The sequence below is a fragment of the Malus domestica genome, chromosome 02, assembly GCF_042453785.1.
Source record: "Malus domestica chromosome 02, GDT2T_hap1".
NCBI classification, from domain to species: domain Eukaryota; kingdom Viridiplantae; phylum Streptophyta; class Magnoliopsida; order Rosales; family Rosaceae; genus Malus; species Malus domestica.
This window is the reverse complement of record NC_091662.1, coordinates 11,516,331-11,543,417: the sequence shown is the minus strand read 5'-3', so window position 1 is coordinate 11,543,417 and position 27,087 is coordinate 11,516,331. Positions and strand designations below refer to the sequence as shown.

The following is a 27,087-nucleotide window of genomic DNA, read 5'->3' as shown; positions in this document are numbered from 1 at the left end:
GGTTTCATGTCCAGCACAGTTCCTACCTAATTATTAATTGACCCAGAAGCTCCTTAACATACTTTAAACAATGCACGTCTTTGCCTCAACACGTTCATATAAATATTTGGCATCTTCGTGTTCATGCCTCATTACCTCTTCACGTAAACAATCAAGAAGTTGTGGATCAAAAGAGAGAATCGAAATGGCTAGCATCTGCCTCCGGAACAGGTTTCTGTGCGCGTTCATGTTTATTTTCTTCGAGTTTCTTGGCTTAATCACTTCTCTTGCTGAAGCTGCCATCAAGAAATACCAGTTTGATGTGAGTTGTGAGTTGTGAGTTGTTCCCATGCATATAACATACAAGAAAGAAAAGAAGGAAGAAAATGAAGAACTAGTACTCCGTTCATGGTTTTCGAATCCATAACATTCTCTTTGGGATTTTGCAGGTCCAAGTGAAGAACGTAAGCAGATTGTGCCATGCAAAACCGATTATATATAAAGTACAACTTAAAAAATAAGCAGTTCAAATCGTTAAAGTTTGATGTGGAACATTTCTCACAATTAGTCTTAATTTTTATCAAAAAATAGAGATGCCTTTGAATGAAGGGCTGCCGACTGTTACAACAAACTGATGAATTGGGTAGTGTTGGGTTGATGGAAGTGGAGCCCAAGAATGGCACGTCCACCCACTACAGAAACCCATGTTCTTGACAGGTTGTTTGCCTGAATTATTTCGAGTCTGTTTTTCTAGTTGGACCTACGCATATATGTTTCTGGGAGGGAGATCTTTGATGGAAGAGAATTTTATTTTATTTAAATGCGAATTAGCTTTGGGGTCCACACAACATTGAACTTTAACGATTTGAACTGTTTATTTTTCAAGTTGTATCTCTTAAATCATCATTGTGAAATAGTAGCCAAATCAAAAATATTTGAGGTATCTAATTGAGTTCAAAGAAATTGACAAACATTTTGTTCTATAAGAAACATTGAAATTTCATCGTGATAATTAATTAGACAAATAGTTTCGGACTGAATTGAATTTTTGTAAAGATAATCTATGAATCGAGACTTACAAAGTAAATAGTTCGGATCGTTGAAATTCCATATAGAGTGGTTCTACAACTAATCCTCATTTTCTGGAAAAAAAAAATGGGAATCTCTTCCCTTAAGGGGCATATATATCTCTATATATTTATATCGGTAGAGAGAATAGGTAGGGGTTACATGAACAGAAGTTTCGCGTGAAAAAGTCGGGGTTCCACCATGAAATTAATTGGTAATATAGAGAGTAACTCCTGATAAGCTCTTACTAGATTTCTCCTTTCATCAACATGAGACAGTTTTTATCTTCATATCCTCACACGACCCTTCACGGATGACGGATTTTCAAGTCAAACAAGTAGACAACACAAATTGGGTAATGTGGAACACATGTGACAGTTGGGCTCACACATGGGCTACACTTAGTCTAATACCATGAAAAAAGTTGAGAGTTTCATTATAAAATCTAATTTACAATACTAAGAGTAGCTCAACTCTTTATAAACCTTGTTAGATTTTTACTTTTACTGATATAAGATTTTTTTTACCTTCATATTTTCACATTACGATGACGATGATGATGATCTGTTAGGCATGCATGCAACGGCCCACGAGTGAGAATTGATTGACTCGTCACTAACATTTGGTAAGGTTTGTGACTCCAGACTTGGGCTGTTGGGCAGCATGCATTGTTCATCGTCCTATTCTTTCTTATCTGCCGTCTGCCAGCTGAGGATCATAAACTACATTACCAACCAAACATAAGCAGGATTCTTCTATAATTTTAGCTGGGCACCCTCGTGAACTCATCTTGACCATTTATACTTCATATGCCATGAATATCAACCCAACAGGATCCTCTCCGGATCCTTTTGGTGAGGATCCTAATGATCTATATATAGTGTTCATTCATCGTACATTGTGCGGTCAATTTTTATTAGGTACTGTTTGTATTTAATTTTAAATAAAAATATTTAAAATAATTTCTAACCGCACGATGTACGATGAACGAATATGAATCATGGATCCCTAGGATCCTCACAAAGATGATCTGGCGAAGATCAGGATTCAATATCAACAATCAAAATCAAACGCGTCACGCTTTATAAACATGAGTTTATTCAAGTTGGTTGAAACAACATTTTTCTCCTTTGCGCTAATTTTTTTTTTTTAATATTTCTTTTGGAAAAAGTTTGAGTGTAGCAAAGCTACAGACAAACCCCTTCAACTTTAGTTAACAACAAACCCAAAATTACAAGCAAACCAAAGGCCCAATTGACAACTACACATAACCAGAAAGGGGCCCAAACCAAAAGAGAAAACAAAAAGAGGGCCAAACAACATTGAAGCCCAAAAACACACAACAGTCCACAATGGCCGAGAAACTTCGACTGAAAGCTCGTCCACCAACAGAGAACTAGGCCAGCCAATTGAAACGTTATCCACCACCAAGCATCGCCGCTGCAGACACAACCACCAACCCCCAATAGCACCCAAATCCTAGCCAGTAACGAGAGATAGTCGACACCAAAGATGGATTAGCCAACTACCGAACAAGCTCAGGGAAACCCACGAGCAACAATGTCGAAAACGACAGACAATAAGGAGAACGTGGTGGTGTTGGAAACACCCGAACCAAGGAAAACATCCCAGCTCTACGCACGAGCTCAAGAGAAAATATAGTGGCTGAAGATCGGACTCAGTAAGAGATGGGGAGAGGGATACCGATGGGAATAGAAGAACCGGGCATGCCAGAGGAAAAATTAGGGAGGAACATCAGAAGAAGCGAAAAGAAAATAAAAAGAAGAAAAGAGGAGAGAAGACACGGCAGAGAAGGGGAAAAGAGAAGAAAACAAAAGAAAGGGAGAAGGGGCAACTGACTTCATCCGAAGCTAGAGTCGGCGCTTGAGATTGTGGTCAAGCTGGAAACCCTCACCAAAAAGAGGGAAAGAACCTCTTATAGAAGGAGAGAAGCTCTCTCACAAAATGAGAGAATTACCTTTATTTTTTGCGCTAAATTTTAAGTCTAAATAAAAAAGGACAAACCACATAGTTTTTCAATTTGTCACATATTGTTGTTGATGGTTTAACTGTTTTCTTTTTTACTTTTTTATAGTGATTTTTTGCCCTCATGTTTTCTGGTTAGGCACTCATTAGCATGAGTTAAGTTTGGTTCAATATTTCCATATGATGATCAAGCATTCTAAATTCATTAAATTCATTTCCAAGTGAATATTTCTTACCGTAGGGCTCAAAATCACATACGTCAACAATCGTCAATCTATCACGTGTGACTAATCGTATTATCTTATCATATTATATCGTCGGACTTGCATAATGTCCAAGTTGGCTACTGGCTCCTCATTGTTTGCTGCATTGTAGAAAAGACCATCATAATTGTGTCAACGGCATAGCCCATCTTCTAGCGCGCTACGCTCTTCTTGCTGGTTCAAATTGTAACTGGTTTGACGAACCACCAAACCTCATATCAGACTGGTTATTTGAAGAGTGTAGGTGCTGCTTGCCCTGTGTTTTGTACTCTTCCTTCGATGGGGGGCGTGCTAAACCTAAGTGGATGCAGTGAATATACTCTGTCATTCTTACCATTGTAGGGTCCACATGGACTTATTCTATTTGGCAAAGATCATATTTAAACCTACAACGTTCTCTTATAGGATAGAAATTTCGATAAAACTATCTAATTAGGATAACTCTCACATTAAATAAGATCATCGTAAATTTAAATGGAACCAAACTACATGAGATTTGATACTTTTATATAAGGTGCCTACTTGAGAAGTATAATTAACTTACAGCCTACTCGATCTTCAAATCCTGGTTACGTCCCTGTGTATTTATACTTCATTTGTTTTTTCTTTAAGGAGTAGGCAAAAATTAAATGCAAGAGCAAACCTCTATCTGAAGTACCCTTAACAAAAAGAGCCCCAAAGTCAGAAAATATATTTACACAACCATAACTCATAGCTATAAGCAACTCCTGGAGAATGACATTTGACCCAACAAAAGAATTGCATAGCAGAAGTGAAGCATTTGCATTGCCGAGATGGCACCTTGCAAAGAGCTTTCACATGGATGACAAAGAGAAGAGGCATCGGGAGATTTTAGTGCGCACTATCAAATGGTGTTACTAATTCACGTATTATAATACAAGTAAACGACATGGTTGATATGTCATATGTCATGAACATAGAACATAGTATTAATAAGTAGATCATCACGTTATTATATGTGCAGATTGTTAATACTACATGGCGATACGATAGTCAGACTCATGAAAAACTTCTCAACTTCTCGTGCCCATTGTATGTCATGCGGTAAGTAACCCAAATCAATCATGAACTGTCACGTAAGTGATAAAAACTACATACAACAATGCGTTCGGAAATCGTGACATCCCTTTCCTCAACAAGAGACCCTTTTGTGATACCATATTCTTTAAGCTATACCTTTCCCTCAACGGTAAAGCTTGCCACTGCATTTAGGGTTTTGGTTGGTGCACATTATCCATTTTACAAATCAGAGGTTTCTGAAGTCAGTCGAAGACGACCCGAGTCCCTTTCAAAATTTTGCGTACAAGGTTTCATGTCCAGCACAGTTCCTACCTAATTATTAATTGACCCAGAAGCTCCTTAACATACTTTAAAAAATGCACGTCTTTGCCTCAACACGTTCATATAAATATTTGGCATCTTAGTGTTCATGCCTCATTACCTCTTCACGTAAACAATCAAGAAGTAGTGGATCAAAAGAGAGAATCGAAATGGCTAGCATCTGCCTCCGGAACAGGTTTCTGTGCACGTTCGTGTTTATTTTCTTCGGGTTTCTTGGCTTAATCACTTCTCCTGCTGAAGCTGCCATCAAGAAATACCAGTTTGATGTGAGTTGTGAGTTGTTCCCATGCATTAACATACAAGAAAGAAAGAAGAAAATGAAGAACTAGTACTCCGTTCATGGTTTTCAAATCGATAACATTCTCTTTGGGATTTTGCAGGTCCAAGTGAAGAACGTGAGCAGATTGTGCCATGCAAAACCGATTGTTACTGTAAATGGAAGGTTTCCGGGACCTACGATCTATGTCCGAGAAGGTGACAGACTTCAAATCAATGTTACAAACCATGCTCAATACAACATGTCCATTCACTGGTAAGAATTAAACTAAACTAACCAAACAAACTAGTTAGTGAGCACAAAAAAATTGTGCATTTCTTATCACAACCTTTTTCTCGTAGCAGAAGTATTTACCGGTTTCCCAAATAGTATATTGTATCTCACTGAATTATACATGTTCTTATAGGCATGGATTGAAGCAGTATCGAAACGGTTGGGCAGACGGACCGGCTTATGTGACGCAATGTCCGATCCAGACCGGAAGTAGCTACACTTACGACTTCAATGTGACAGGGCAAAGAGGAACTCTGTGGTGGCATGCACACATTCTTTGGCTAAGGGCTACAGTCTATGGAGCAATTGTCATCATGCCTAAACAAGGAACTCCATTCCCGTTCGCACAGCCATACAGGGAAACTAAGATTATTCTCGGCGAATGGTGGAATGTCGATGTCGAAACCTTTGTCAACAAAGCAAACAGCTTGGGGTTGCCACCAAACTCGTCAGATGCTCACACTATCAACGGGAAGCCAGGGCCATTGTTTCCTTGCTCTGAGAAACGTAAGCAAACCCCTTCATCAGTATTGTTCTTACTTTCAAAAACTACGCCGAGAATCGAGGCTCGAAACCTTAATTCTAAGCTCTTAGTGATGGATCACCCCCTAAAAACGTTAACTATGTCAATACGTAGGATCGAAGCATAAGAACATTGACTAGAGGTAATGCTTTCTCAACACGTCATGTCTGTAAGAAAGACCGAACATCATGTATAGAGCCGAGAAACCTAAAGTCAAAGTTCTATATGATGATTTTCATCCTAAAACGTTAAGTTTTCTGAGCGTGTCGTGTCTTTAAGAAAGACCAATCGTCCTTTACGTACAGAGTTGGACTGCTAAAAGAAACGCACGACAAAATATCTTAACTCCAAACCCCAAAATAAACGAATTGCTTCAAACAGAAGCAACAGTTTCAGCTTCAATATGATCACAACTGCAAAATTTATAATTCCAATTTTGTTATACTCTCTTCCGTTTAGATACTTTTGCAATGGAGGTTGAGCAAGGGAAGACCTATCTCCTCAGAATCATCAATGCCGCTCTCAACGACGAACTTTTCTTCGCCATTGCTGGACACAATCTGACAGTGGTGGAGGTTGATGCACTTTACACCAAACCCTTCACTACTCAAGCCATACTAATCGCACCAGGCCAGACCACAAACGTTTTGGTCAAAGCCAATCAAGCTTCAGGCAGATACTTCATGGCCGCCAGACCTTTCATGGATGCTCCGGTTCCCGTCGACAACAAGACAGCCACAGCCATCTTCCAATACAGAGGAGTTCCGAACACCGTCCTGCCAAGCCTTCCGCAACTGCCTAACCCTAATGACACGTCCTTCGCTTTAAGCTACAATAAGAAGCTCAGAAGCCTAAACAGTCCAAACTTTCCGGCCAATGTGCCTCTCAAAGTCGACCGGAAACTCTTCTACACCATTGGTTTCGGGAAAGAATCGTGCCCTAGTTGCATAAACGGAACAAGATTTGTTGCTTCCTTGAACAACATCTCTTTCGAGATGCCTCAGGTCGGGCTTCTGCAAGCACATTACTTCAATCTCAAAGGGGTGTTCAAAACCGACTTCCCAGATAGGCCTTCAACTGTATTCAACTACACTGGTGCACCACTCACAGCCAATCTTGGGACATCAACTGGAACTAGGCTGAGCAAGATTGCTTTCAATTCGACAGTTGAGCTGGTTTTACAAGACACGAATCTCCTAACTGTGGAGTCGCATCCGTTCCATCTCCACGGATACAACTTCTTTGTTGTTGGAAATGGGATTGGGAATTTTGATCCTGCCAAGGAACCTGCTAAGTACAACTTGGTTGATCCTGTTGAGAGAAATACAGTTGGAGTTCCCACAGGTGGTTGGACCGCCATTCGATTTAGAGCTGATAATCCAGGTAGAATGATCACATAACTTTAACATGCACCACATTTACTGACCACGTATCAGTTATTTACTTACTATAACCTTTGCTTCTCGTTGAATGTCTAGGCGTTTGGTTCATACACTGTCACTTGGAGCTTCACACTGGCTGGGGACTGAAAACAGCTTTCGTCGTAGAAGATGGACCAGGATCGGATCAATCTGTTCTGCCTCCGCCTAAGGATCTTCCGCCTTGCTGAAAATCCTGGTTCATATCAATATCTTGCAAAAGTTGCAGAAGGTTTCTTGAGGGTTCACAAACAATTACCAATCAATACTAATCAATTTGTGTGAGACTAAATATGTAACAAATTACACCATACCATGTAATAATTGTTTTAACAAATTATACTGGAAACATTTTATACAACCATACCCTACCCTTATTTACATTGTCACAACACAGAAATATTTACATATCATGTTCTGTAGAATCAAGAAATTTGGAGATGCAGAAATAAGTAACAACATCCTAAAAAACCGAAGGATCGAAGTTGGAAGATACGCATTCACAATCCACTATGACAAAGGAAAACAATCTACATTTTTTGTTTCTCTTTGATCTGAATACTCAATATCGTAATGGAAGGTTAGATAGACTTACAAATGCATTGGAACATAGAAGCCCGGAAAAGGACAATCCCTAAGCAAAACCACAGAAATAATCAATGACGATCGTTATGTCAAGCACATCATTCGGCAACCAGGACAAGATTATGATCAAATCCAGACACAGCTTGTAAAACTTGACAACCCTCTACAGAGTCGAGCAAAATCGGTTCAGCTTCATCATAGGAGCTTCCTAACCCAAGCCTTCCATTCTTACCACAACCCCAATCCCACACTTCTCCCTTGGATGTGAGAGCAATGGAATGGACACGCCCTCCTGACACTGAGACAGGAATTTCCCCTTCCAGTCCTTCAACCACCAATGGAATATTCTCCGATCCGCCTCTTCCAAGCTGAGAACTTTGATTCCAACCCCATGTAACCTGGCAAATTGCCAAAGAATGGCCAAGCCCTGATGCCATGGACATGGGATGGAAGCTTATGTCAACAGTGAACAATCCCAAATCCTGTTTTTCTCTGCCCAACTGACCATAGACGTTGCTCCCACAACTTAGTAGTGTTCCATCACCTGAAACAAGCATCCGCACATGAATATCTACATCTATGTTGTGACCGGAATATAATATATTTCTGCATAAGCATATCAATGCACACAACACTACCTACCACAAAGAATTAATGAATGATCAAAACCACATAAAATGTCTACGACTTCAACAGAATGTAGTTCTCTCACTAAACTAGGTTCCCATATTATCGGCATGTCACTCTCCTTCGCCATTCCTTCTAAAACCAGCTTCTCCGCAGCTTCCGCAGTTGACCTTGACAGTTCCTTATTACTCAAACCTGCCCGTGATTCCAGTAGAGACGTCTCCAAGGATTCTGTAATGCTTCCTAATGGCCATCATTTCCAAGACCAAGCTGGCCGCGCTTCGACTTTCCCCAAACCCACAAAGAACCATCATTTCCAACGGCCGCAGAAACAACACCAGACGCAAATGCAGCACAAACGTTTACTTGATCCAACCCTGTTACTCTCTTTGGTTCATTTCATGAATCTCTGCCACCAACAACAAAATATTATTATGCAGTAACTTACAATTCCATAATTCACAGCAAAGGTGATAGCAACCAGTCAAATGAAAATTCTCATAAATCCCCTCATGATTGAATAGTCACATAACTACCATCAACTCAATTCAAAAGAGGGGTCTCATGAGGAACAACAAAAACAAGCATTTTCAACTATTTTGTTGAAATTGTAGGAGTTATTTATATTTGTAAAATATAAATATAAAATAAAATTTATAAAAAGAAAATAATGTAATAAAATAATAGTTTAATTCGACATATCGGGTGGAGACTAAAATTTTAAAAGATGTCAAATTGCCACATAGGCCTTCAAATTTAAATTTTATGTTTAAAATTTGACATCTTCTTTGAAGATAGTCTTAGCTGCTGATTTTGTCCTGCGATTCTGTTGGGGCCAAAAGTTGGGCTGTTGCTGGCTTGATACTTGTTCTTAATGGCCCATGAGTCTTGCAACATCGAATAAAGATCTCGGGTCATCATTTTGGGTTAGTCCGACCCGTCAAAACCGGGTTTCAACAACTCCAATGAATGTTTTCTCGATACAACGGATTTGAGCTTAGGCCGTACATGTGTAATTTGTTACCGTCTTTCGAAAATGCTTTTAGAAAAATTGTCTCATTTGTATTTTTATTAAAGATTGATTTTAAAACGCTTTCGATCATTTTAAAAACACATTATTGCTAGTTTTGCGTAAAATGATGACTCCTTACGTGAAACGAAACAGGTTAAATGATACTTCATGTTGGGCCTGAATAATAAGTGGATCGAATCGGTCCAAACCCAGTAAAAGAATATCCGAATTTGTATATTTGATCCCTGGGCTTGGCGGGTGGTGGCGTGGTACCAAACCGTCACTGAGTCACAGAAGAAGATTTGTGTATATGGAGTGGGAACCACACAAACCAACCCACTCGAATCGACGAAGAAGATGGCGATGGCGATGGTTTCTATGCTCGTTTCGCTCCCCACCCTCACTCCTCCCAACTCCCGCCGAGTCAACCGGTGAGTTCATGTCTCTCTCTCAAGTCGGTCTTTCATCAGCTCGGTTTCCTGTAAATTTCACATCACACAAACACGCAGGTTTTGGCAAACAACGCCAAAAACGTCGTCATCCGTGATGGCTGTTGCAAGCGGCGCCGGAAGCAAAGAGAGCGTTACTGCAGGGGTGAAATTTGCAGAGGGAGAAGAGAAATTACCCAAGGTCGTTTTGACCAGCGCCGGCGGCAGGTACATTGTGTTGGTTTTGTGGGTTGTGGCTGAATTCGCATTTGGAAACGGAACTTTGACTCTTTTTTTTTTTGAATTTTTTATTGGAAATTTGAAATGGGTCGATGAATTTTGATGCTTGCAGTGAGGCGGATGTATATTTATATGGCGGTGTTATTACTTCTTGGAAAGTCCCAAATGGGAGGGACCTGCTTTTTGTTCGACCTGATGCGGTGTTCAACAAGAAGAAACCAATCAGGTTGTTTTCGATTTCTTGGGTTCCTTTTTCGGGTTTTCGGAAATAAGTTGGTTGCCGTTTGGGATTAAGTTTCAGTCAATAACTTTGTTATGCTTGCCAAAATGAGAAGAATTGAAATGATCATTAAAAAATTACTTGGTTTATTTTGGGAATATCAAATTTGGTTTCTTTTCGTTGTGTTGTGTATGTTTCAAAAGGGTCTGAAATTCCTTTGATTTGTTTGTTAAGCATGTTACTTTAAATAATCATGTTGCCTGAAAGCTGGGATTTTCCTCAAGATACTGACTATTCTCTCTTGGGATAGTGGAGGCGTTCCACATTGTTTTCCACAGTTTGGACCAGGCCCTATGCAGCAGGTACAACCTTCTAATTTTATTTCTATACCATCGTCTTCTTTCTGTCTTTAATGTTACGAATTGATATCAGATACTTCAATTTGATGAGTGCCAGAATTAGAAACCTAAACACTTAAAACCTGAGAATGGCAGTTGATGGATGTTTGTATTTTAATGGTGATTGATTGATTTCTTGATAAATGTTACATAACCACATTGCCTAATGTGATATGGTAGTAGTAAGTCCATTGACATTGTTTCTTCCATCAAAGATTCTCGTATGGAGATCCAGATTTTTGTTCTGGCTGCATGATACATGACTGCATTATTCGGTTTTTTGCTATTGTTCTGAGGCTTGGAGATGTTTCTTCAATTAACAGCACGGATTTGCAAGAAATCTGGACTGGTCCGTCATTGATTCTGAAAATGTGCAAGGAGATCCTACCATAACTTTAGAACTAAAGGATGGTGAATACAGTCGCTCAATGTGGGATTTCAGCTTTCAAGCTTTGTACAAGGTCAGTTGCACATATCCCTCTATGAAAATGATAATTGTCTAGTGCACACTTGTAACTCACTGCCCCCTTGGCGTGCACAGCTGCTACACAACAATACTATGTTAGGCCACATGCATAAATGGTAATTTTGCAGTCGTAATTTTATTGACTCCCACTTATGATATTTCATTTTCCATAACCTGGAGTGGACAAAACTTCTAACGTGTTTCACTGGTTGCAGGTCACTTTGCAAACAAAGAACCTTTCCACTGAACTTGTAATTAAAAATACAGACAGCAAGCCATTTTCATTCAGCACCGCATTGCATACATACTTCCGGGTAAGTATAATTATTTTATGCTCAGGGGTTCAGTTATCATTCTGGCATAACTCCTATTAGCAGTGTGGAGTGGAGGGATAATTTGAGGTGGAAATGATTGAGCTATTCATATTTCAAAAGTCTGAAAATACTAGGAATCACATCCTCAGCAAAGATTTTGAATTTGATAACGTAAAATGGGCTTTGATAAATGATTGTATCATTAACATTTAACCTTTATCATGAAGGCTGCTGTACAAGGGGCATCAGTTAAAGGTTTGAAAGGCTGCAAAACACTAAATAAAGATCCTGATCCCAAGAATCCACTGGAGGGCAAGGAAGAAAGGCCTGTATCATTTTCATTACATGCGTTTATCACATGAAAAAAGTGACATGAATTCAATGCTTTCCTTTTCAGTTTATTGGTTGGGTAAATAAGGTTTGATGGAGCAGTATAAAATGCTTTTGTCATAGATTATTCGCTTTTCAGCACTATTTTTTGAAATCTTGCAGGACCTGTTGCTAGGCATTTATGATTGTTATCTTAATGACACAGGGATGGGATCACTTTTCCTGGATTCGTGGATTGTGTATACCTGGATGCCCCTAATGAGTTACATCTTGATAATGGCTTAGGTGATGTAATATCTATCAAGAACACAAAGTAAGTCTAAATCTTAGTTTATTTTGTTTGGTAAAATTCTTTTCCATCTGTTTCACTTGCTCGACTCCTCTATCCTTTTTCTCTATGTAGTTGGACAGATGCTGTTTTGTGGAACCCATATCTGACAATGGAAGCATGCTACAAAGATTTTGTTTGTGTTGAAAATGCAAAGGTATGGAACTCGAAATTGGAATTGTCTATTGGATGCTAAAAATGCTGACGTATCTGGACAGGGAACTCGACTAACTAGTGACTACTGAGTGATTCTATTTTCTGTTAAGCTTAAGATGCCCATCATTCGATATACGTTTCCATCATTAGTCAGCAATGAGATGCTATTTATATTGAGCAACTTTTAGATATTCTTCCTCATGTATTATGAAATGTATACCGATTCTAACTCAAACATAATCTGTCTCTCTTCATGTCCATATCAGATTGGAAACGTACAGCTAGAGCCTGGTAATACGTGGATTGCTACGCAACATCTTAGCATTAATTGAAGAGTGGCTGATTCCTGTTATTCAATTTTGTAAAAATAACATATCGTCTTTGTCTTTGAGTCCTTTATTGTTATAGAAAGCTTTTAAGCTACAAAACAAGCAAAGCTTATGAATAATGGATGATCCTGTCTATGCCGCCATTCTGAATATAATGTTTCCTTGGCGTGATCGGTGATCTTGTCGTTCTCTCTCTCTCTCTCTCTCTCTCTCTCTCTCTCTCTCTCTCTCTCCCCCTCCAAATATTGTGAGATTAAAAGCTGAATTCAATTCAGGGGAAAACACCAGAATACAGTTTCAAATGCTCAAATCAATAATTCAAATCCATTTCCCATTAACATTTCTGTCGATTAACAGAACCTCAAAACGCATCAGGAGAAGTACTCTATGAGTCTATGAGCTCAGAAAGCTCGGTAAAGACATGCATTCACAGACCTAAACCCTAAATTATTCCGACTCTGTTCTAATCACAAAGCAAACATCGAAATAATGCAAACCAGAAGTATAATCAGGCCCACAGCCCACACCCAGTAAACCCACTTCTTGTTCTTCTTCTTCATCTGGCTGGCATGGTGAAGACTGTTTGTGCCACCACTGATGAAATAACTGGCATTCGCCACATTGTCTTCGATATTTTCAATGTCTTCGCCTTGTGCTTCAACCAGAACAGCCATGTCGAGAAACACCTGATGAAGCTTTGTCAGACTTCTCTGGATATCCATCACTGCCTCGTGTCGGACTTTGTTCCCAATATCCAGTTCCGTCTTCCCTTCGAACAATTCAACTTTCAAGCTTCCGGAAATTATCTTTTCGATCATCTCATCGGATGGCAAGTCGCCCGTTGCGCTGTAGTACCTCCTCTTCAGATCTTCCTTATGATCCGAAACAATCTTCTCTCTCAGAGATTGAAAATTGTCCATAAGGTCCCTTAGCTTGACTCTCAAGCCACCAGTAATGGACATTCTAGTCCGGTCCACAGTGCTTCCTTCCTTATACGCATCGGACATTTTTCTGTTGGTCGCATTTGACTGATCAAGCGCCTCAAGCCTCGCCTTGACAATCCTCGCTTTTCGAAGCACTGCGACCATGTCAGATTCCATCCGGTCTCTAAGACCGCGGAGAATCTTGGCACTGTGAGTGGACTTTGCCTCTGCGTTCAGGCTCTGGAGATCGTGCAAGAGATTGGTGATCTCTTCCATGTCGGCCTTGATTGCTCCGACTTCTTGGAAGAACTGGGAGAGGTTTTCTTGGTCGGACGGGTTGAGTTTGCCTGCGCCTGCTTCTACATCAAGATCCGCTTCGAGGTCCTTCTGCGCCTGTTTCTTCAGTTCCACATAACTTAAGAAAGATTTGGTCATCAAATCATTCATCTTTGCAAAGAATCAAAACCCACCTGCAGAAATTCCAGAAAATTCAACTTTCTCAAAGGAATACTTAAAATGAAAGCCCAGTCGAAGAAATCAAAGAAAGATTTCCTGAGTTTTAATCTTACCCTCTCAAATTCAAGAACAGAATCTTTTTCTCAAGATTACAGCGCTTCTTCTTCTGTGTTGCTCCAAGAGATCTAAATTTCACAGAAAATTAACGAACTTCATCATCAAAAAGTTAAGAACCAAAACCCATGAAGAGATAACGAAAACACACAAAAACCATTTGATAAAACTTTGAAAAATGAACGAAAAAATAATTGATGCCTACCCAGAAACAAGAATTGAGAAAAAGGAACGAAAAAATTACAGAAAGTGGGATTTCGGGAAAAACCTTGAAGAAATATGAGTGCTCTGTTTCTGTTTCTAGCGCCGCCGAGCCGCCGACTATCTTTCTTATCACTGTCACTGCGATTTTGACAGTGGGGGTTTCTGGTTTTTTATTTTTGGTGCGGGGATGAGTGAGAGAGAGAGAGAGAGAGAGAGAGAGAGAGAGAGGGATCGCAATCTTTTGGATTGGGTTTCTTTGTGTAACCGCTTAAATTTCAAATTGCCGTTGATGATATATGTAGCCGTTAAGTTCTTTTACAATTGGAAAGGCGGTGGATGGCGAGGCGGTTATGGATGTGGTTAGTTAAACGGTTCTTTTATGATTTTATGGGATTTAGCGAAAACGGCTTAATGATTTGATTTATTTCTTAAACATATCCATCCTTGTTTGATTTAATTTTGAAAGGGACTCGGATTGTATTTAACTGACTTTAAGGCTCGGATTGCCAAACCAAGGACAAGATTTCTTGACGAGGGAAACTCCAAGACGTTTGTTTAAGTCGGTCACTCATTGTCATGTGTTGATGTTATTACTGGTAGTGCGACTTGGTATGCCACCAGCGTGAGATTAGTTTTTTGAAAGTTGTTATTCTCGTTGTAATGAGAAGTTTTTCAGTACGACTGTCATATCGTCACATGGTGTTACAATTCACTAATATTATAATGTGCTAATTTTATAGCAATACTATAACTTAGTTCCATAATCGTTTAGGTCGTCAACTCATATTATAACACGTGAATTACTAACACCGTAAAGATTCAGCTACCAAGCCAAAGTGGCTTCCAAAAGAACTACAGCCAGGATAGGACCGAACTCATAAACTCGGTTATAACCTCAGATATGTTCCTGTTGACAAAACACTAGCAGTAAAACGAATGGCTTCTACTACACAACACAATCTGCAGTTGCAGAATCTGAAGAGTATATATGTTGGGGAAAGTCCTGAAGTGATCCATGAGCGTTGATGACCCTCAAGCCTTCAAATGTGACGCATTACACTTGCATGGTTTCAAGTACATTTTTTGGAAATAAACTTGGTTTATGTTGGCTGTTGGTTCTTGGCCTTCTCCGCCTCAAGCTTCCTTAATGTTGTTGAACTTAGCTTATCTCCACCAGATTCTTCAGAAACTAAATCTACAACTTCAATCTGCATAGAGACCCACAAAATTAAGGATAACCGTCACAACGATTTTCAAATAAATAGAAAAGGGTCTAGTTTAGATACGTTAAAATCTGAAATATATTGAATTTGCAGCAACCAACTCAAACCTTAAGTTGTGACAGGCCTCGGTCAACTCTCTTCTTATTGACAGACAGTCCACCTGGTAAAGTCTCCTTGCTGCCAGAAACCAAATCTAAAATTGGTGAAGAAATAACTGTAACAGCAGTAAAAGCAAGACCTGATGATGAGTGTTACGCCTTATGCAGGCCGAGCTCACTCAACTTATTCCGTCTTTCAAAGGGAAATCAACTCAGCCTAATCTAAATCCAGACCGATTAGTTTTAAACATTAAATCAAGTGATGATCAACGTCAAAACTCAAAAGTGACACATGGACTTCAAGAGTGAAGCGAAGAAGAGGTTGACAGCTTTACAAGTTCATGTTGATAAAGATCGACTCGACAACATTATAACGAAATTGAAATGCTAGTAAAGACCAAAGAAAAAGATGTAAATCTGTAACAAACCTGACAACAATTGCCTCCAGATTCTCATCAACTATTGAGGGGCCATACGGGTCCGTAATAGGTTCAGCTTGCACTACCAGCCCCGGCTTGATAGACTGTGCAAATACATGCAGGAAATTGAGGACTGAAAATATCGTTATTAATACATAAGAAAGAACACATTTTCTATGACACAACAATGCTGCAGGAAACGATACAGAAATTGTTGAATGCAATATCCCCCCTGAGATTGCAAGGTTGATGGTCCATATGTACTGCCACCTAATCCACTTTCCCTAACCTTTACCGAAACTGGAATACTAGCAAAGGTCACCCTGAAATTGAGATGTAAAAAGATGAAAGCGGGTATGGATATATGGTGGCGGAACAAATGAACATGTTCGAACCCCCACAACCACAGCTACAACAGAATGAGCTGCATTGCAATACTTTTTTCTTACGGATGGAGAAGATAATTTCTCCAAGTGAACTATAGCACAGTATTGTCCATCGAGTATCTGAAATCCACCATACTTTCTTAATTTTATACATCCGAAAGTTCATCAAACCATTTCTACTAAAAATGCAAATGCAAATCTCTTTTTTTTTCAATACAAACTAATCGAATCGCAATATAAACAAATTCATGGAGCATAATACCTTGATGAAATTCTCAACACTACGCTTCCTTTCTTCGAAGGTTTGTATCAGATCAGCAAACTGCCATATAACCGCAACATTAACCATCGAAATCTACCTTATCAAGTTATCAACTAAAACTATGTTGCCTTTCAGACTATAATTACATTAAATTTACAGCCTTTCTGGAAAATCAATACTAAAGCCAACTCAACCAGTTCGAATTAAATCCACAAAATTCGGAAAATCCGAATGATGAATGAAAAAAAAAATTAAATAAATAAATAAAAAACCTGCTTGTTAGTTAACATGGGTCCGTCGCAAATTCCGACCACAATCCGATCCCTTGCCAGCTCCGCCGCCGCCTGCTTCCATTTCCATCAAAACCATTAATCTTAAAATTCACATATAAGAGAAAAAAGAAAGACAGAAATGAAGAAACAGACCTTGAGAAACAGGCGATGGCCGTCGTGTAATCGGTCGAAGGTGCCGCCGAGAACGACGGCTCCGTATGTATTCGGGGGAGAGAGCTTGGAGCTCACCAGCGAATCCTCCAAAGCCGCCATCTTTGACGCGCGACTCCGAACTGCAGAAGCAAGATCGAAAGAGTCGTTATTCTTTCCGGTTATTATTAAACGACAAACATTTCTTTTTTTAGGATCCCTTTTCAGAAAACGGCTGAGGAAAGGGATCCGGATCCCTTCAACCTAATTCATCTCATTAAACAATTCAGACTTTTAAAATTTGATCAAACGGTTAAAATTATTATAATTTTTAGAATATATCCCTATTTGTAGACGTTTGATCAAATTTTAAAAATCTAAATTGTTTAATAAGAAGTATTAGGTAAAGTACACCCACTCACCTATAAAGTCAAAATGAATCTGGACATTTTGCTTATATATGGGCTGGGTTTTCAAATTTTGGTTAGCAGCTCTAAGTTCTCTTAACTACTTGAGCTACGGAAAGATTGAGCTACAGGAAGAGAGAGTTTAATGCATAACCTCGGTTAAATGCCCCGACCTTACGTCAACAAACTAGTAGTAAAAGGTTGAATTGTCATTCCAAATCTACTTTTGTTATGCAGACGTGAGTTAGGCCAACTGGTCATGCTGCATGTGCATGCCTCCTTGCGCCCAATCCAATCATCTAACTCGTAAATTGAGTAGATTAGAATATCGGTTAGTCAAAAAATAAATCCACTGAAACTCTAACAATGCAAGCATGAATGAAGGCTATGAAGCAGTAAGATATGAAATGTTCAAAAGAAGCATTAGATAACATGGACATTGAGTTCTTTTAACTTGAGCAAAAATTAAACGCTCACTCCCATTGGTACGCTAAACACAGCTTAGACTGTCCTTCCAGCCCTGTGATCTAATAGACTACAAAATTATTGGCATTTGGTGCGTGAGAACTAAACTCATCGACACATTTATAACCTCGGACGTGTTCCTATTGAGAACACACCAGCCGTTCTTTAAATCGAATGACTTCTACACAACAATCTGCATTTGCAGAGTTCACGTCGTCACAACTGTAGTTAAACAATCTTTCAAGAAACTGTCAAGCTCTGAACAGTATATGTCGGGGAAATTCCTGAAGTGATCCACATGAGGTGTTGTGCCGAAATTGAAGGACCTTACAATTCTACCCTTCCGCTGTTGCTCCGCCATGAACAACTCGACTGACTGGTGTGGAACGACTTTATCGGCAGTGCTATATAGGTAAAGTTGCGGGCAATAAGGAGTGTTTTCCGAAAGAATGGAAACTACCTTCGTTAACCTCCTGAAAGAAAACAATACAAAAGTCAATCATATACCTTTCATATGAAATGTTCTGCCCATTTATATATCATCTAAGATTTACAAGCGTTTAAATAAAAAAACAGCTTACTTATCCACATCAGGAAACTTTAGAAGAACCGAAAACAGCTTCTCTAACATCAGTAGAACCACGGCTTCCACTAGCGGAGGCTTTTCTTCTTGCAGCTTTGATAAGCTTGCTGCATCTTCCGACTCATTTAAATCTCTAGCCTCAACCGCAGAGCTTGTTAAAGAGCTGTGCTTCTTCAAAATCGCAGCAGAAAACCCTGCTGCCCACACCTGTCAAGGTTAAAAGAAGGTAATCATTTGCACAGTACCAAGTACACAACAGACGCAATACTACTAAGCACGACACCAATTTTGGATTCTAAAATCTGGAGTGGAACTTGACACCGACATTTGACCAAATAAAGAAATGTGATGCAATGATGTTATGAATTCGAAACACATATTGCTCAAGCTGAACTCACATTTATGCAAAACCATAAAACTAAACATAAATCGATAAAAAGCAACATATTTGGCCAACTAGATTCATAAACATTACTTGGCTTCAACTAATTTACATTGAAGATTCGATCAAAACGCAACAAACAATTCAGAATCTGCATTGCAAGGTGATAAGTTGCAGCAGTCTAATGAGCAGCAAGTCAATTCAGAGTCCACTAACTAGGGAATCCAATCAAAAGCACATCATATATTCAATCTAAGCAAACAAATTCATCCAATTCTCATGACACGTTCTTTAGTTATTCGACATCAATCAATCGATACTTAAAAATCCGATAAACCATGATCAACAAAACCTTAGGATTAAACGGTTCAGCTGCTCCTGAATCAACAACACACCCTTTAATCTTCTCCATCAGGTCTTTCCTCCCCTGCAGAATTTCAAGAATGGCGCCATACCTGCAACAAACTAACCGCTATAAGCAAACTCCGAAAACCCGGGAATTGACAATCCATGAAAGCAGTAACACAAATCAATCACATTCATTCAAACAAAGACTACCTACACAAACCAACCCGTGTTGCTGAAGGTGTGGAAAAGCAAGCACCTTTCTCCGCCCTCCTCCAGCCACGAAGCGAGATCCCGGGCCAAGTCCGAAACCCGATTTTCGACCCGGCGGCCCAAATCAAACCAGAGAACCTCCCTCGGATCAACGACGAAGGTCACGGCGTGAATGCCTCTGGAGTTGTACCACTCCACGTACCTCTTTAGGTGCTTCGTCTTGGCCCCGAGCCAGCCTAGCAACACCACCGTCACTTCACGGTTGTGGGTCCCGAAAGAACCCACATTTCCGTTAATCCCGCCGTGGAACGCCCGGTTCCAGGTGGAAACGCCGTCGTTTGAGGGTGAGAGAGAGTGGTTGAAGCTGCTGAACGGCGACAGGGAGGAGAGAGAAAGGGGGAGGGATTTGAAGGGATTCGGATTGAAGGAGAACGAGGAGTGCGGCTGCGCGAGCGAAAGAGAAAAGGGGGTTCTTTTGACGGCGCTGTTTCGAGCGAGAGTGTGAAATGTAGGCAAGGGCTTCGCGGGTCTGTGGAGTTTGGGAGAGAAAGCGAGGGCGGACGGTGTCGTTCTGGCGAAGAGCTGGAGGTTGAGGCTGAGAATTCTCGCCGGAGTTTCCATGGCGCAAATGAAAAATTTTCGGTTGGGAGCTGTTGAGTTGCAGACGAAGAAGAAGCACGACTGTCGGTGATGGCCTGGAGATTATTGAAAAGAACGACGTCGTTGACCCAGGAAGAAAAACGACAGACCGTTTAATCACCCGAGCTGACGTCCTCCAGTGCTCCACAACGCAAAACGTACACCAACCAGAGAGATGCAAAAGCTCAAAACTCTACAAATTACAGCTCAAATTTGAGAGGTTTTCATAGCCACTGCGATGTCGTCGTCCATACTAATTCATGAAAGCAGGTTCATTGGCCCCACAAGACCATATAATTGCCACAGTAAGTTCAATCACTCCATCTTTGCATTTAATTCAATCAAGTTTCGATTTTGCAGACGTGGGTTAAACTAGTTGGTCAGTAAGTCAGTCTCGTGCACCCGAGTTTTAGTTATGGTCGTAAATTAGAGTAGTTTAGAATTTCGAGTTCTCGAAAATAAGAAGTTTGAAATGTCTTTTTCTGGGTACTGTACCGACCACTGAATGTTGCTTGCACTTGGAAGGAAGCAAATGTGGAATGAGCAGGATGGGTTTTGCTTTTGCAGGAGTTGCAGCTGCAGGACTCCCAGTCATGGGTTTTTCTTTGGCTGCTCAGCCAGTTCAAGGTTAATCTCTTTACTTACCATCTTAGTTCATGTTTTCTTTGCAATATTTCCTGCTTTTAGGCAAAAGGGTTTTGGATTAGGTGTTAAAAGACTGGAATGTAAGCCGGAGGGGTGCAATTTTTGGACATGGAGGGGTCACAAAATACATTATGTAGTACAAGGAGAAGGGCCTCCGGTTGTTCTTATTATTCATGGTTTTGGTGCTTCTGCATTTCACTGGAGGTTTGCTGCTTTGTGCCCACCACCTTCTGTTTTTCCCTTCAGTTTTATTTGTTTACATTTACTTGTGGTCGTTTGCAAGTTCCTCTAAGTTCCATCCACCGTGTGGGGAGTTGGTGTTCAGCCTATAAACGGAGAGTGAGAGCTTTAAGATTAAGAATCAGATCAAATACGAAATTTCAAGAAACCGAGGGAGCTTTCCTTTCTTTGCTTTTGTGATTAGAACCCAGTTGTTGTCAACATATTTTGAGTTGCAGGAGGTTTGGATTTCTTTTAACCATGTGATTTTGCGTGTATACTTTAAAGCCGATAAGTTTTTGTTTTCTTCCCATGTTACAGGTACAATATTCCAGAGTTGGCCAAAAATATAAGGTTTATGCTATAGACTTGCTGGGGTTCGGATGGAGTGAGAAAGCACTTGTTGACTATGATGCATTGGTTTGGAGAGATCAGGTGGTGGATTTCTTGAAGGAGATTGTGAAAGAACCGACAGTTTTAGTTGGAAACAGGTAATCTGAACTTTGATTGGTTACATACTGCATCTTTAATAATTCATCTGTTACTACATTACAGAAAAAGACTCGTGAACGGGGATGATCGTGCTTTTGAACCATCAAGTAATGTTTTCTAAATTTACGGGCATAAAACTTGATCAAGGTTTTCCTAACTTTTCTGATTAAGAAGGGTAACTTTTCCGATTAAGAAGGGTATCTCATGTTTTCTTTTGAGATGGCTTTTGAGATAATGATTATATGGCTCACCGTAAATTCAGTCTTGGAGGTTTTACTGCTTTGGTTGCAGCTGCTGGGTTGCCCGAGCGAGTAGTTGGAGTTGCACTCCTGAATTCTGCAGGGCAGTTTGGAAATCCTAACAGTGAGGCCGAGAAGTCTCGGGAGGAAACAGCCCTGCAGAAGTTCATCCTAAAGCCCCTGAAGGAAGTTTTCCAGCGGGTGGTGCTTGGATTTTTTGTTCTGGCAAGCAAAGCAACCAGCACGTTTTGAATCCGTCTTAAAGAGCGCAAGTCACTTTCTAGTTTCTAAGCTTTTCCGTGTAGTCTGAGCGTAATGTCAACCTTATTGAAACTTATCTCGCAGATAGGACGCCACCTTCATCCCAACGCCCAATTCCCCATGATGTTCCAATCACTGTACAAAGCCTCCCAAATTCGTAACAAAGTTTTATTACGATGTGTTTTAAATACTTATTTTTGCCAACACAGGTGTATAAAAACACCGCCAATGCGGATGACTATCTGGTGGAGTCCATAGTAATGCCAGCAGCTGACCCGAACGCTGGAGAAGTCTTTTACAGGTAGATCTGTTCTGTAATAAAGATCCCCTGAAAACGGATAACGAGACTAGTGATATCTTGAAGATTTGGTCATGAAAATTGATGTCTGATTCGTGCATGTATGATGTTTTCTTGATTGTTTTGCACAGATTGATGACCGGGTTCATGAGAAACCAGACCAATTATACTCTTGACAGTGTCTTAAGCAAGCAAGATGTCTTGTCCGCTGTTGTTGGTCTGGGGGGACTTGGATCCGTGGGTAGGTCCTGCCAAGGCTAACACCATCAAAGCATTTTATCCAAATACAACTTTGGTAAGTCTGCAGGCCGGGCACTGCCCACACGATGAAGTTCCAGAGCTTGTCAAAACGGCTTTATTAGATTGGTTATCAACTTCGCCACTCAAAACCTCTCTCCAAACAGTCCGAACAAGAAGTATGTAGCACCACCCCTCATGTTTGATTCGAGGATTAATACTTTGCGAATGTAAAATTGTAAATTCGATATATCAATTACTTCTTGAGGTTAGCTTTCCTTTGTGTATCTGGCTCCATTTCTGAGCTTTTTATGTTCGTGGAAGCGTTTCTTCGTTGCAGAAAGGAGTTTTAAAGCTTCTTTTGGTGGAAGAGTTAAACAAGGAGAGAGTGATGAGTGAGTTTTGTGCACTTCTTGAGCCACAAGTAAGAAGCTTTTAGAGTGCGATAAACCAGAAAATACATTGACTTGTAGCTCAAGAAAATACATTGACGTAACAAATGTATATTGATTAACCTTATATCTTAAAAGTATAAACTTTTCGTCCATTCATTCTATAACCCGTCCATGACAGTGTTATCGACTTATCGTTCATTTAGTAGGAGACAAAGCGACAACTTGTTACGCGGATGAGATTCCTAAGACTTCAAACGGCCCGTTGCCGGAAGGCTGCAACCTTATAGTCCCATAAAAACAGACAAGACAAAGACAAAAACATGAGCTTAGAAATTTCAGAAACACTAGGTTTACTTTTTTTCTCTCTCTTTTTTTTATTACAACTGTAAACTTAACACTCACAGCATAGACATCGACATAGTTAACATCATCAATGGCTTCTGTTCAACTTCTTTGTAAGCAACGGATCCGCAGGTTTTAAGCATTCCCTCCTCAGATTCCTAAGACACCCTTTTGTTTGCTCTTCCCATTGTCTCCTTTTGTTTTAATAAGTTCATGTTTTTCGCTTCTCGAATTTCTTGTGCTTCTGAATCAACCCTTTGACTCCGGCCTTGTGTTCAATTGGGTTTTGTTGTAAGCTCTTGGTGCTCAATTTGGCGGTCATTTGGGGGGCTTAGCTGGTGATCTGGGTTGTTTTCCCTGTCGTTGATGCCGCACTTGCTGAGCCTGACCACTTTATCGGCAAGTTAAGAAACCTTGCAAGGGCTTGTAAGGATTTGAGTCACTTTCTAATCGTTGCCTCAATTTGGTCAGTTAAAAATGGAGAATAATGGGTCAAGACACAGGAGGAATTCTCTGACGCCGGTGAAGCAAAGGAGGAGTGGATATGAGCCATCTGATGCCGAGACAGACATCCTAGATAGCCCGTGGCACGGCGGAAACAAATGGCCTAATGGAGGATATGAATCTGGAGGGGCAAAACCAGAGTTGGATTTGGGAAGAAAGATCAGCCCTTTGAGGCAGAGCAGGAGACATTCTTCCAGGATTGAATACGACGGCCCTACTCCAAGAACTACCTCAGTGGTAAGCCCAGTTCGAAAAAGAACCAACAGCAAGTCGCCCTACAAGCCTGGAAGAGGTGACAGCAATGCTCGAACTTTGCCAATGGCGGGTTCTGATATTCGTAGGAACATCAGCCCCTTGGGAAAATCCGAGCGCAGCAGACATGTTTCACCTTTTCAAGCAGACCAAGAAGAGCGCGATTTGAACAACGATGGTGATGAGATTGTAGACTCAAACAGAAACCAACATCATAAAAGAACGAACAGCAGAAGATCAGCAGCTGCTCTGCGGCATAGATCACTGAGAGAAACTGACCAGCAAAGCAATCGTTCAATCACGCCTACAAAAGGGGAGAGAACACCCTCACCATTGTCCAAAAGCATGGCTCACCAGAAGCCAGGGCAAGTGAGCACACCATCCGTCAGCGAAATCAATGAACTGCTTGCTCATGCAAAGCTTGCTAGAACTTCTCCAGATCCCATTTTGAATAACAAAGCTGCTCCGATTTACGAAACCTCAGTTTCTATTGCACCAGGTGACATCTTTTTCTCTGGAGAATGCAATGTCGTGGCATTGCCTCAAAATCACTTACAAAAACCGAAAATGGTCTCCTCTGCCGCCTCACAACAGAGAAGTACTACTCGATCAAATGGCAACTTTGGTCACGATGTCAATGTCCGCGGACTTTCATCTTCGTATGGTTTGTCACAGACAACCACAACCACTTCCAGCTCTGCGGTGAGCAGGCAGAGCAGCGGGAGGCTGAGCATGGCTAGCAGCATGAGGAGTGATGCAAGCAGGACAACAACCGCCAGCATGAGGAAGTTCACGGATAATAGGAGGAAGAGCGAAAGTCAGGCATGGTTTTCGTGTATGAGAAAGAGTTCTTGCAAGAACAAAAAATTATCACCTGAGCGTAGCACGTTCAATGAGGCTGCATTCATCGAGAAGGCGTTCGTGGAAGAGAGTCTCAGGCAGTTGTGGGCTGATAAGCATAGACCTACTTCGTTGAATGGATTCACTTGCCACAAGCAAGAAGCTCAAGTTCTCAAGCAACTTGTGAGTAATTTTCTTATACGTTGTAAATCGTTTTCTCGGAACCAGTTCCATTTGTGCGTATTTCTTCCATTTGCTCATGCTCCGTTGAATATGTAGGTGATTGATAACGTCAGTCCACATATTTTGCTTACCGGACCAACTGGTTCTGGGAAGAAAGCTCTAACAATGGCGTATCTACGAGAAGTTTACGGTGATGCAAGTTGGGAAGTACGTTTGTTTTCATCAACAACAAAGTTCAAATCTTTTTCCATGTAAATTGACTGAACTGATCATCTTTCCCTTTTGTTTCCTCCCTGCAGATATCTCATGATTTGAGATACTTCCAGGTTCAGGTATTCTCTTGTGAAATAGACATTTGAGATAGAAATAACGCCTTACATTTTGTGAAATAATGTTCTTACAGTAAAAGAGTCGTTCCTCCTTACTTTAAAATCACACACTAACACTTATGCGTAAATAACTTATCAAACTCAATAAAGTTTATGTGGACGTGTCAAACTGTGATTTATCTGTATTGGATGAGCGTTTTCAAATTTCTCTTACACAAACCAATGCTAACAGGAACAAAGGACAATGCAACTGGTGGTTCCATTGACATCCAGCCCTCACCATGTGGAGCTCAATGTACAGTTGGAACCAAATGCCAGATATGCCCTAATGGGTTTGGTCAGAGAAATAAACAATGACAATGAACTTGCTCCTGAAGTCAGCTCTATAAATTTCAAGGCAAATCATAAAGGTCAAAATTCTCTCAACACACCCAGAAATCCCCTTTGCACACTTTTGACCTATTTCTCTCAAAACCCTAACATGGTTCTCTTCTCCTTCCTTTTTATATACCAGTGATGGTTCTTTATGGTGTCGACAAAGCAGAGCACATTCAGCACTTGATCAAATGGATCATGGACTGTTACTCGGATGCGTGTAAGCTCATACTTTGCTGCGAAAATGACTCCGGTGTCATTGAATCGGTGAAAAACCGGTGCAAAGTCATCAAGGTTGATGCTCCTGTGACTCATGAAGTACGTATCACATTGGGATTTAGGGTTCCCAAAATGCTCTTTTGACTATTGATGATGCATTAAGTTTTTCTCTTTTCTGATACAAGCGATATTCTATCTTAACTAATCTATATTGCGGAGGGGGAATTAGAACTCGGGTTAGGTGCATGTGGGGGGAGGGGGGCATCTTTATGGGCCAACGTGGCTACGCGCACGTCAGCTTATAGTTTACTTTTCTCTTTGCCAGATCATGGAAGTTCTTATTCAGATAGCCAGGAAAGAGGAATTTGACCTACCTATGAGCCTTGCCAATAAGATTGCAAATAAATCAAAGCAGAATCTGAGAAAAGCGATCATGGGTCTTGAAGCATGCAAAGCACATAAGTGAGAACATATTGCAAATAAATTGTTGGAAATTTTGACTTTGTTGTTGTAAAGTCAACTTACATGGAGCTTTGCCTATGCAGCTATCCTTTTGGAGAAGAACAACCAATTCCACTTGGATGGGAAGAGGTGGTGCAAGAACTTGCTTCCGAAATCCTAGCTGATCCGTCACCTAAGAGGTAATCATTTCACTGGCATCCGTTGAATGATGTGAATCTCACAATCATTGACGGATGTGAAACCCACGAGGGATTTCACATCTAACTCGGTTACACCGTTCATCTAACAGCATCCCGCAATGTTTGAATTGATTTTCCGTATTAATCTTGTGTCAGACTATTTTTCATCCGGGGAAAGTTTCAAAAGCTTCTTATTGATTTTGTACATCCGAAACTGATTCTACTGGTACCGTATCGATCCCGCAAACTTCTTGTTCGTATATACATAGTCACCAAAATATAATTTCGTGACAGAGTTTTCATTTTCCGAAATGCAGAAGCTTGTGGAACAGTTCCTAAAGGGAGTGGATGCTAGTTCTAAGAGGGAACTCTATTACTGGCATGCTTATTATGTAAGTTCTCTACCTCATTCCCTCTTTCGGCTCTCGGAGAAGATGAACTGACTCAAATGTTGTCCTTGCAGGAGAAAAGACTCCCAGCAGGAGCGAGTGCG

The 27,087-nt window shown here is 40.5% G+C and overlaps 5 protein-coding genes and 2 pseudogenes across 7 annotated transcripts; 4 read left to right on the top strand and 3 right to left on the bottom strand.

Annotated features, from left to right (window-relative positions):
* The first annotated feature begins 155 nt into the window (after positions 1–155).
* On the top strand, positions 156–7,513 carry LOC103401377 (laccase-11-like). 2 transcript variants are annotated; one of them, XM_017324437.3, is made up of 5 exons: positions 156–301; positions 4,988–5,190; positions 5,342–5,715; positions 6,191–7,114; positions 7,210–7,513. In XM_017324437.3, the coding sequence occupies exons 1-5, from the start codon at positions 185–187 to the stop codon at positions 7,338–7,340; spliced, it is 1,749 nt and encodes a 582-aa protein (XP_017179926.1). In that variant the 5' UTR covers positions 156–184; the 3' UTR covers positions 7,341–7,513. The 2 variants fall into 2 exon arrangements, with proteins under 2 accessions (XP_017179926.1, XP_008338318.1); XM_008340096.3 differs by lacking the exon at positions 156–301 and adding an exon at positions 4,715–4,924 and having other exon boundaries at positions 5,039–5,190.
* Positions 7,514–7,628: 115 nt separating this feature from the next.
* Positions 7,629–9,279, bottom strand: LOC103402298 (uncharacterized; annotated as a pseudogene).
* Positions 9,280–9,644: 365 nt separating this feature from the next.
* LOC103401356 (putative glucose-6-phosphate 1-epimerase) lies at positions 9,645–12,753 on the top strand. Its single transcript, XM_008340075.4, has 10 exons — positions 9,645–9,804; positions 9,883–10,029; positions 10,154–10,267; positions 10,572–10,623; positions 10,983–11,120; positions 11,341–11,439; positions 11,667–11,764; positions 11,975–12,082; positions 12,173–12,254; positions 12,520–12,753. Exons 1-10 carry the CDS (start codon positions 9,731–9,733, stop codon positions 12,583–12,585), a joined length of 978 nt encoding a protein of 325 aa, XP_008338297.2. The 5' UTR covers positions 9,645–9,730; the 3' UTR covers positions 12,586–12,753.
* Positions 12,754–12,896: 143 nt separating this feature from the next.
* LOC103401366 (syntaxin-112) lies at positions 12,897–17,349 on the bottom strand. The gene is given in 8 exon segments (XM_008340085.4): positions 12,897–13,975; positions 15,195–15,219; positions 15,338–15,487; positions 15,610–15,679; positions 16,029–16,123; positions 16,668–16,727; positions 16,940–17,011; positions 17,093–17,349. Coding segments are annotated over 8 exon segments (1,518 nt in total). The 5' UTR covers positions 17,213–17,349; the 3' UTR covers positions 12,897–13,049.
* Positions 17,350–17,899: 550 nt separating this feature from the next.
* On the bottom strand, positions 17,900–20,246 carry LOC103401337 (uncharacterized). 2 transcript variants are annotated; one of them, XM_029091000.2, is made up of 4 exons: positions 19,531–20,246; positions 19,279–19,381; positions 18,543–18,751; positions 17,900–18,434 (listed from the first exon to the last, which is right to left on the bottom strand). In XM_029091000.2, the coding sequence occupies exons 1-4, from the start codon at positions 20,103–20,105 to the stop codon at positions 18,170–18,172; spliced, it is 1,152 nt and encodes a 383-aa protein (XP_028946833.1). In that variant the 5' UTR covers positions 20,106–20,246; the 3' UTR covers positions 17,900–18,169. The 2 variants fall into 2 exon arrangements, with proteins under 2 accessions (XP_028946833.1, XP_008338275.2); XM_008340053.4 differs by having other exon boundaries at positions 19,489–20,241.
* A 42-nt stretch (positions 20,247–20,288) lies between these two features.
* Positions 20,289–22,786, top strand: LOC103401347 (uncharacterized; annotated as a pseudogene).
* LOC103402289 (uncharacterized) lies at positions 22,240–26,097 on the top strand. The gene is made up of 9 exons (XM_070811588.1): positions 22,240–22,280; positions 22,409–22,514; positions 22,855–22,938; positions 23,723–25,034; positions 25,076–25,083; positions 25,127–25,237; positions 25,330–25,362; positions 25,592–25,769; positions 25,874–26,097. The coding sequence occupies exons 1-9, from the start codon at positions 22,240–22,242 to the stop codon at positions 26,095–26,097; spliced, it is 2,097 nt and encodes a 698-aa protein (XP_070667689.1).
* Positions 26,098–27,087: the final 990 nt, after the last annotated feature.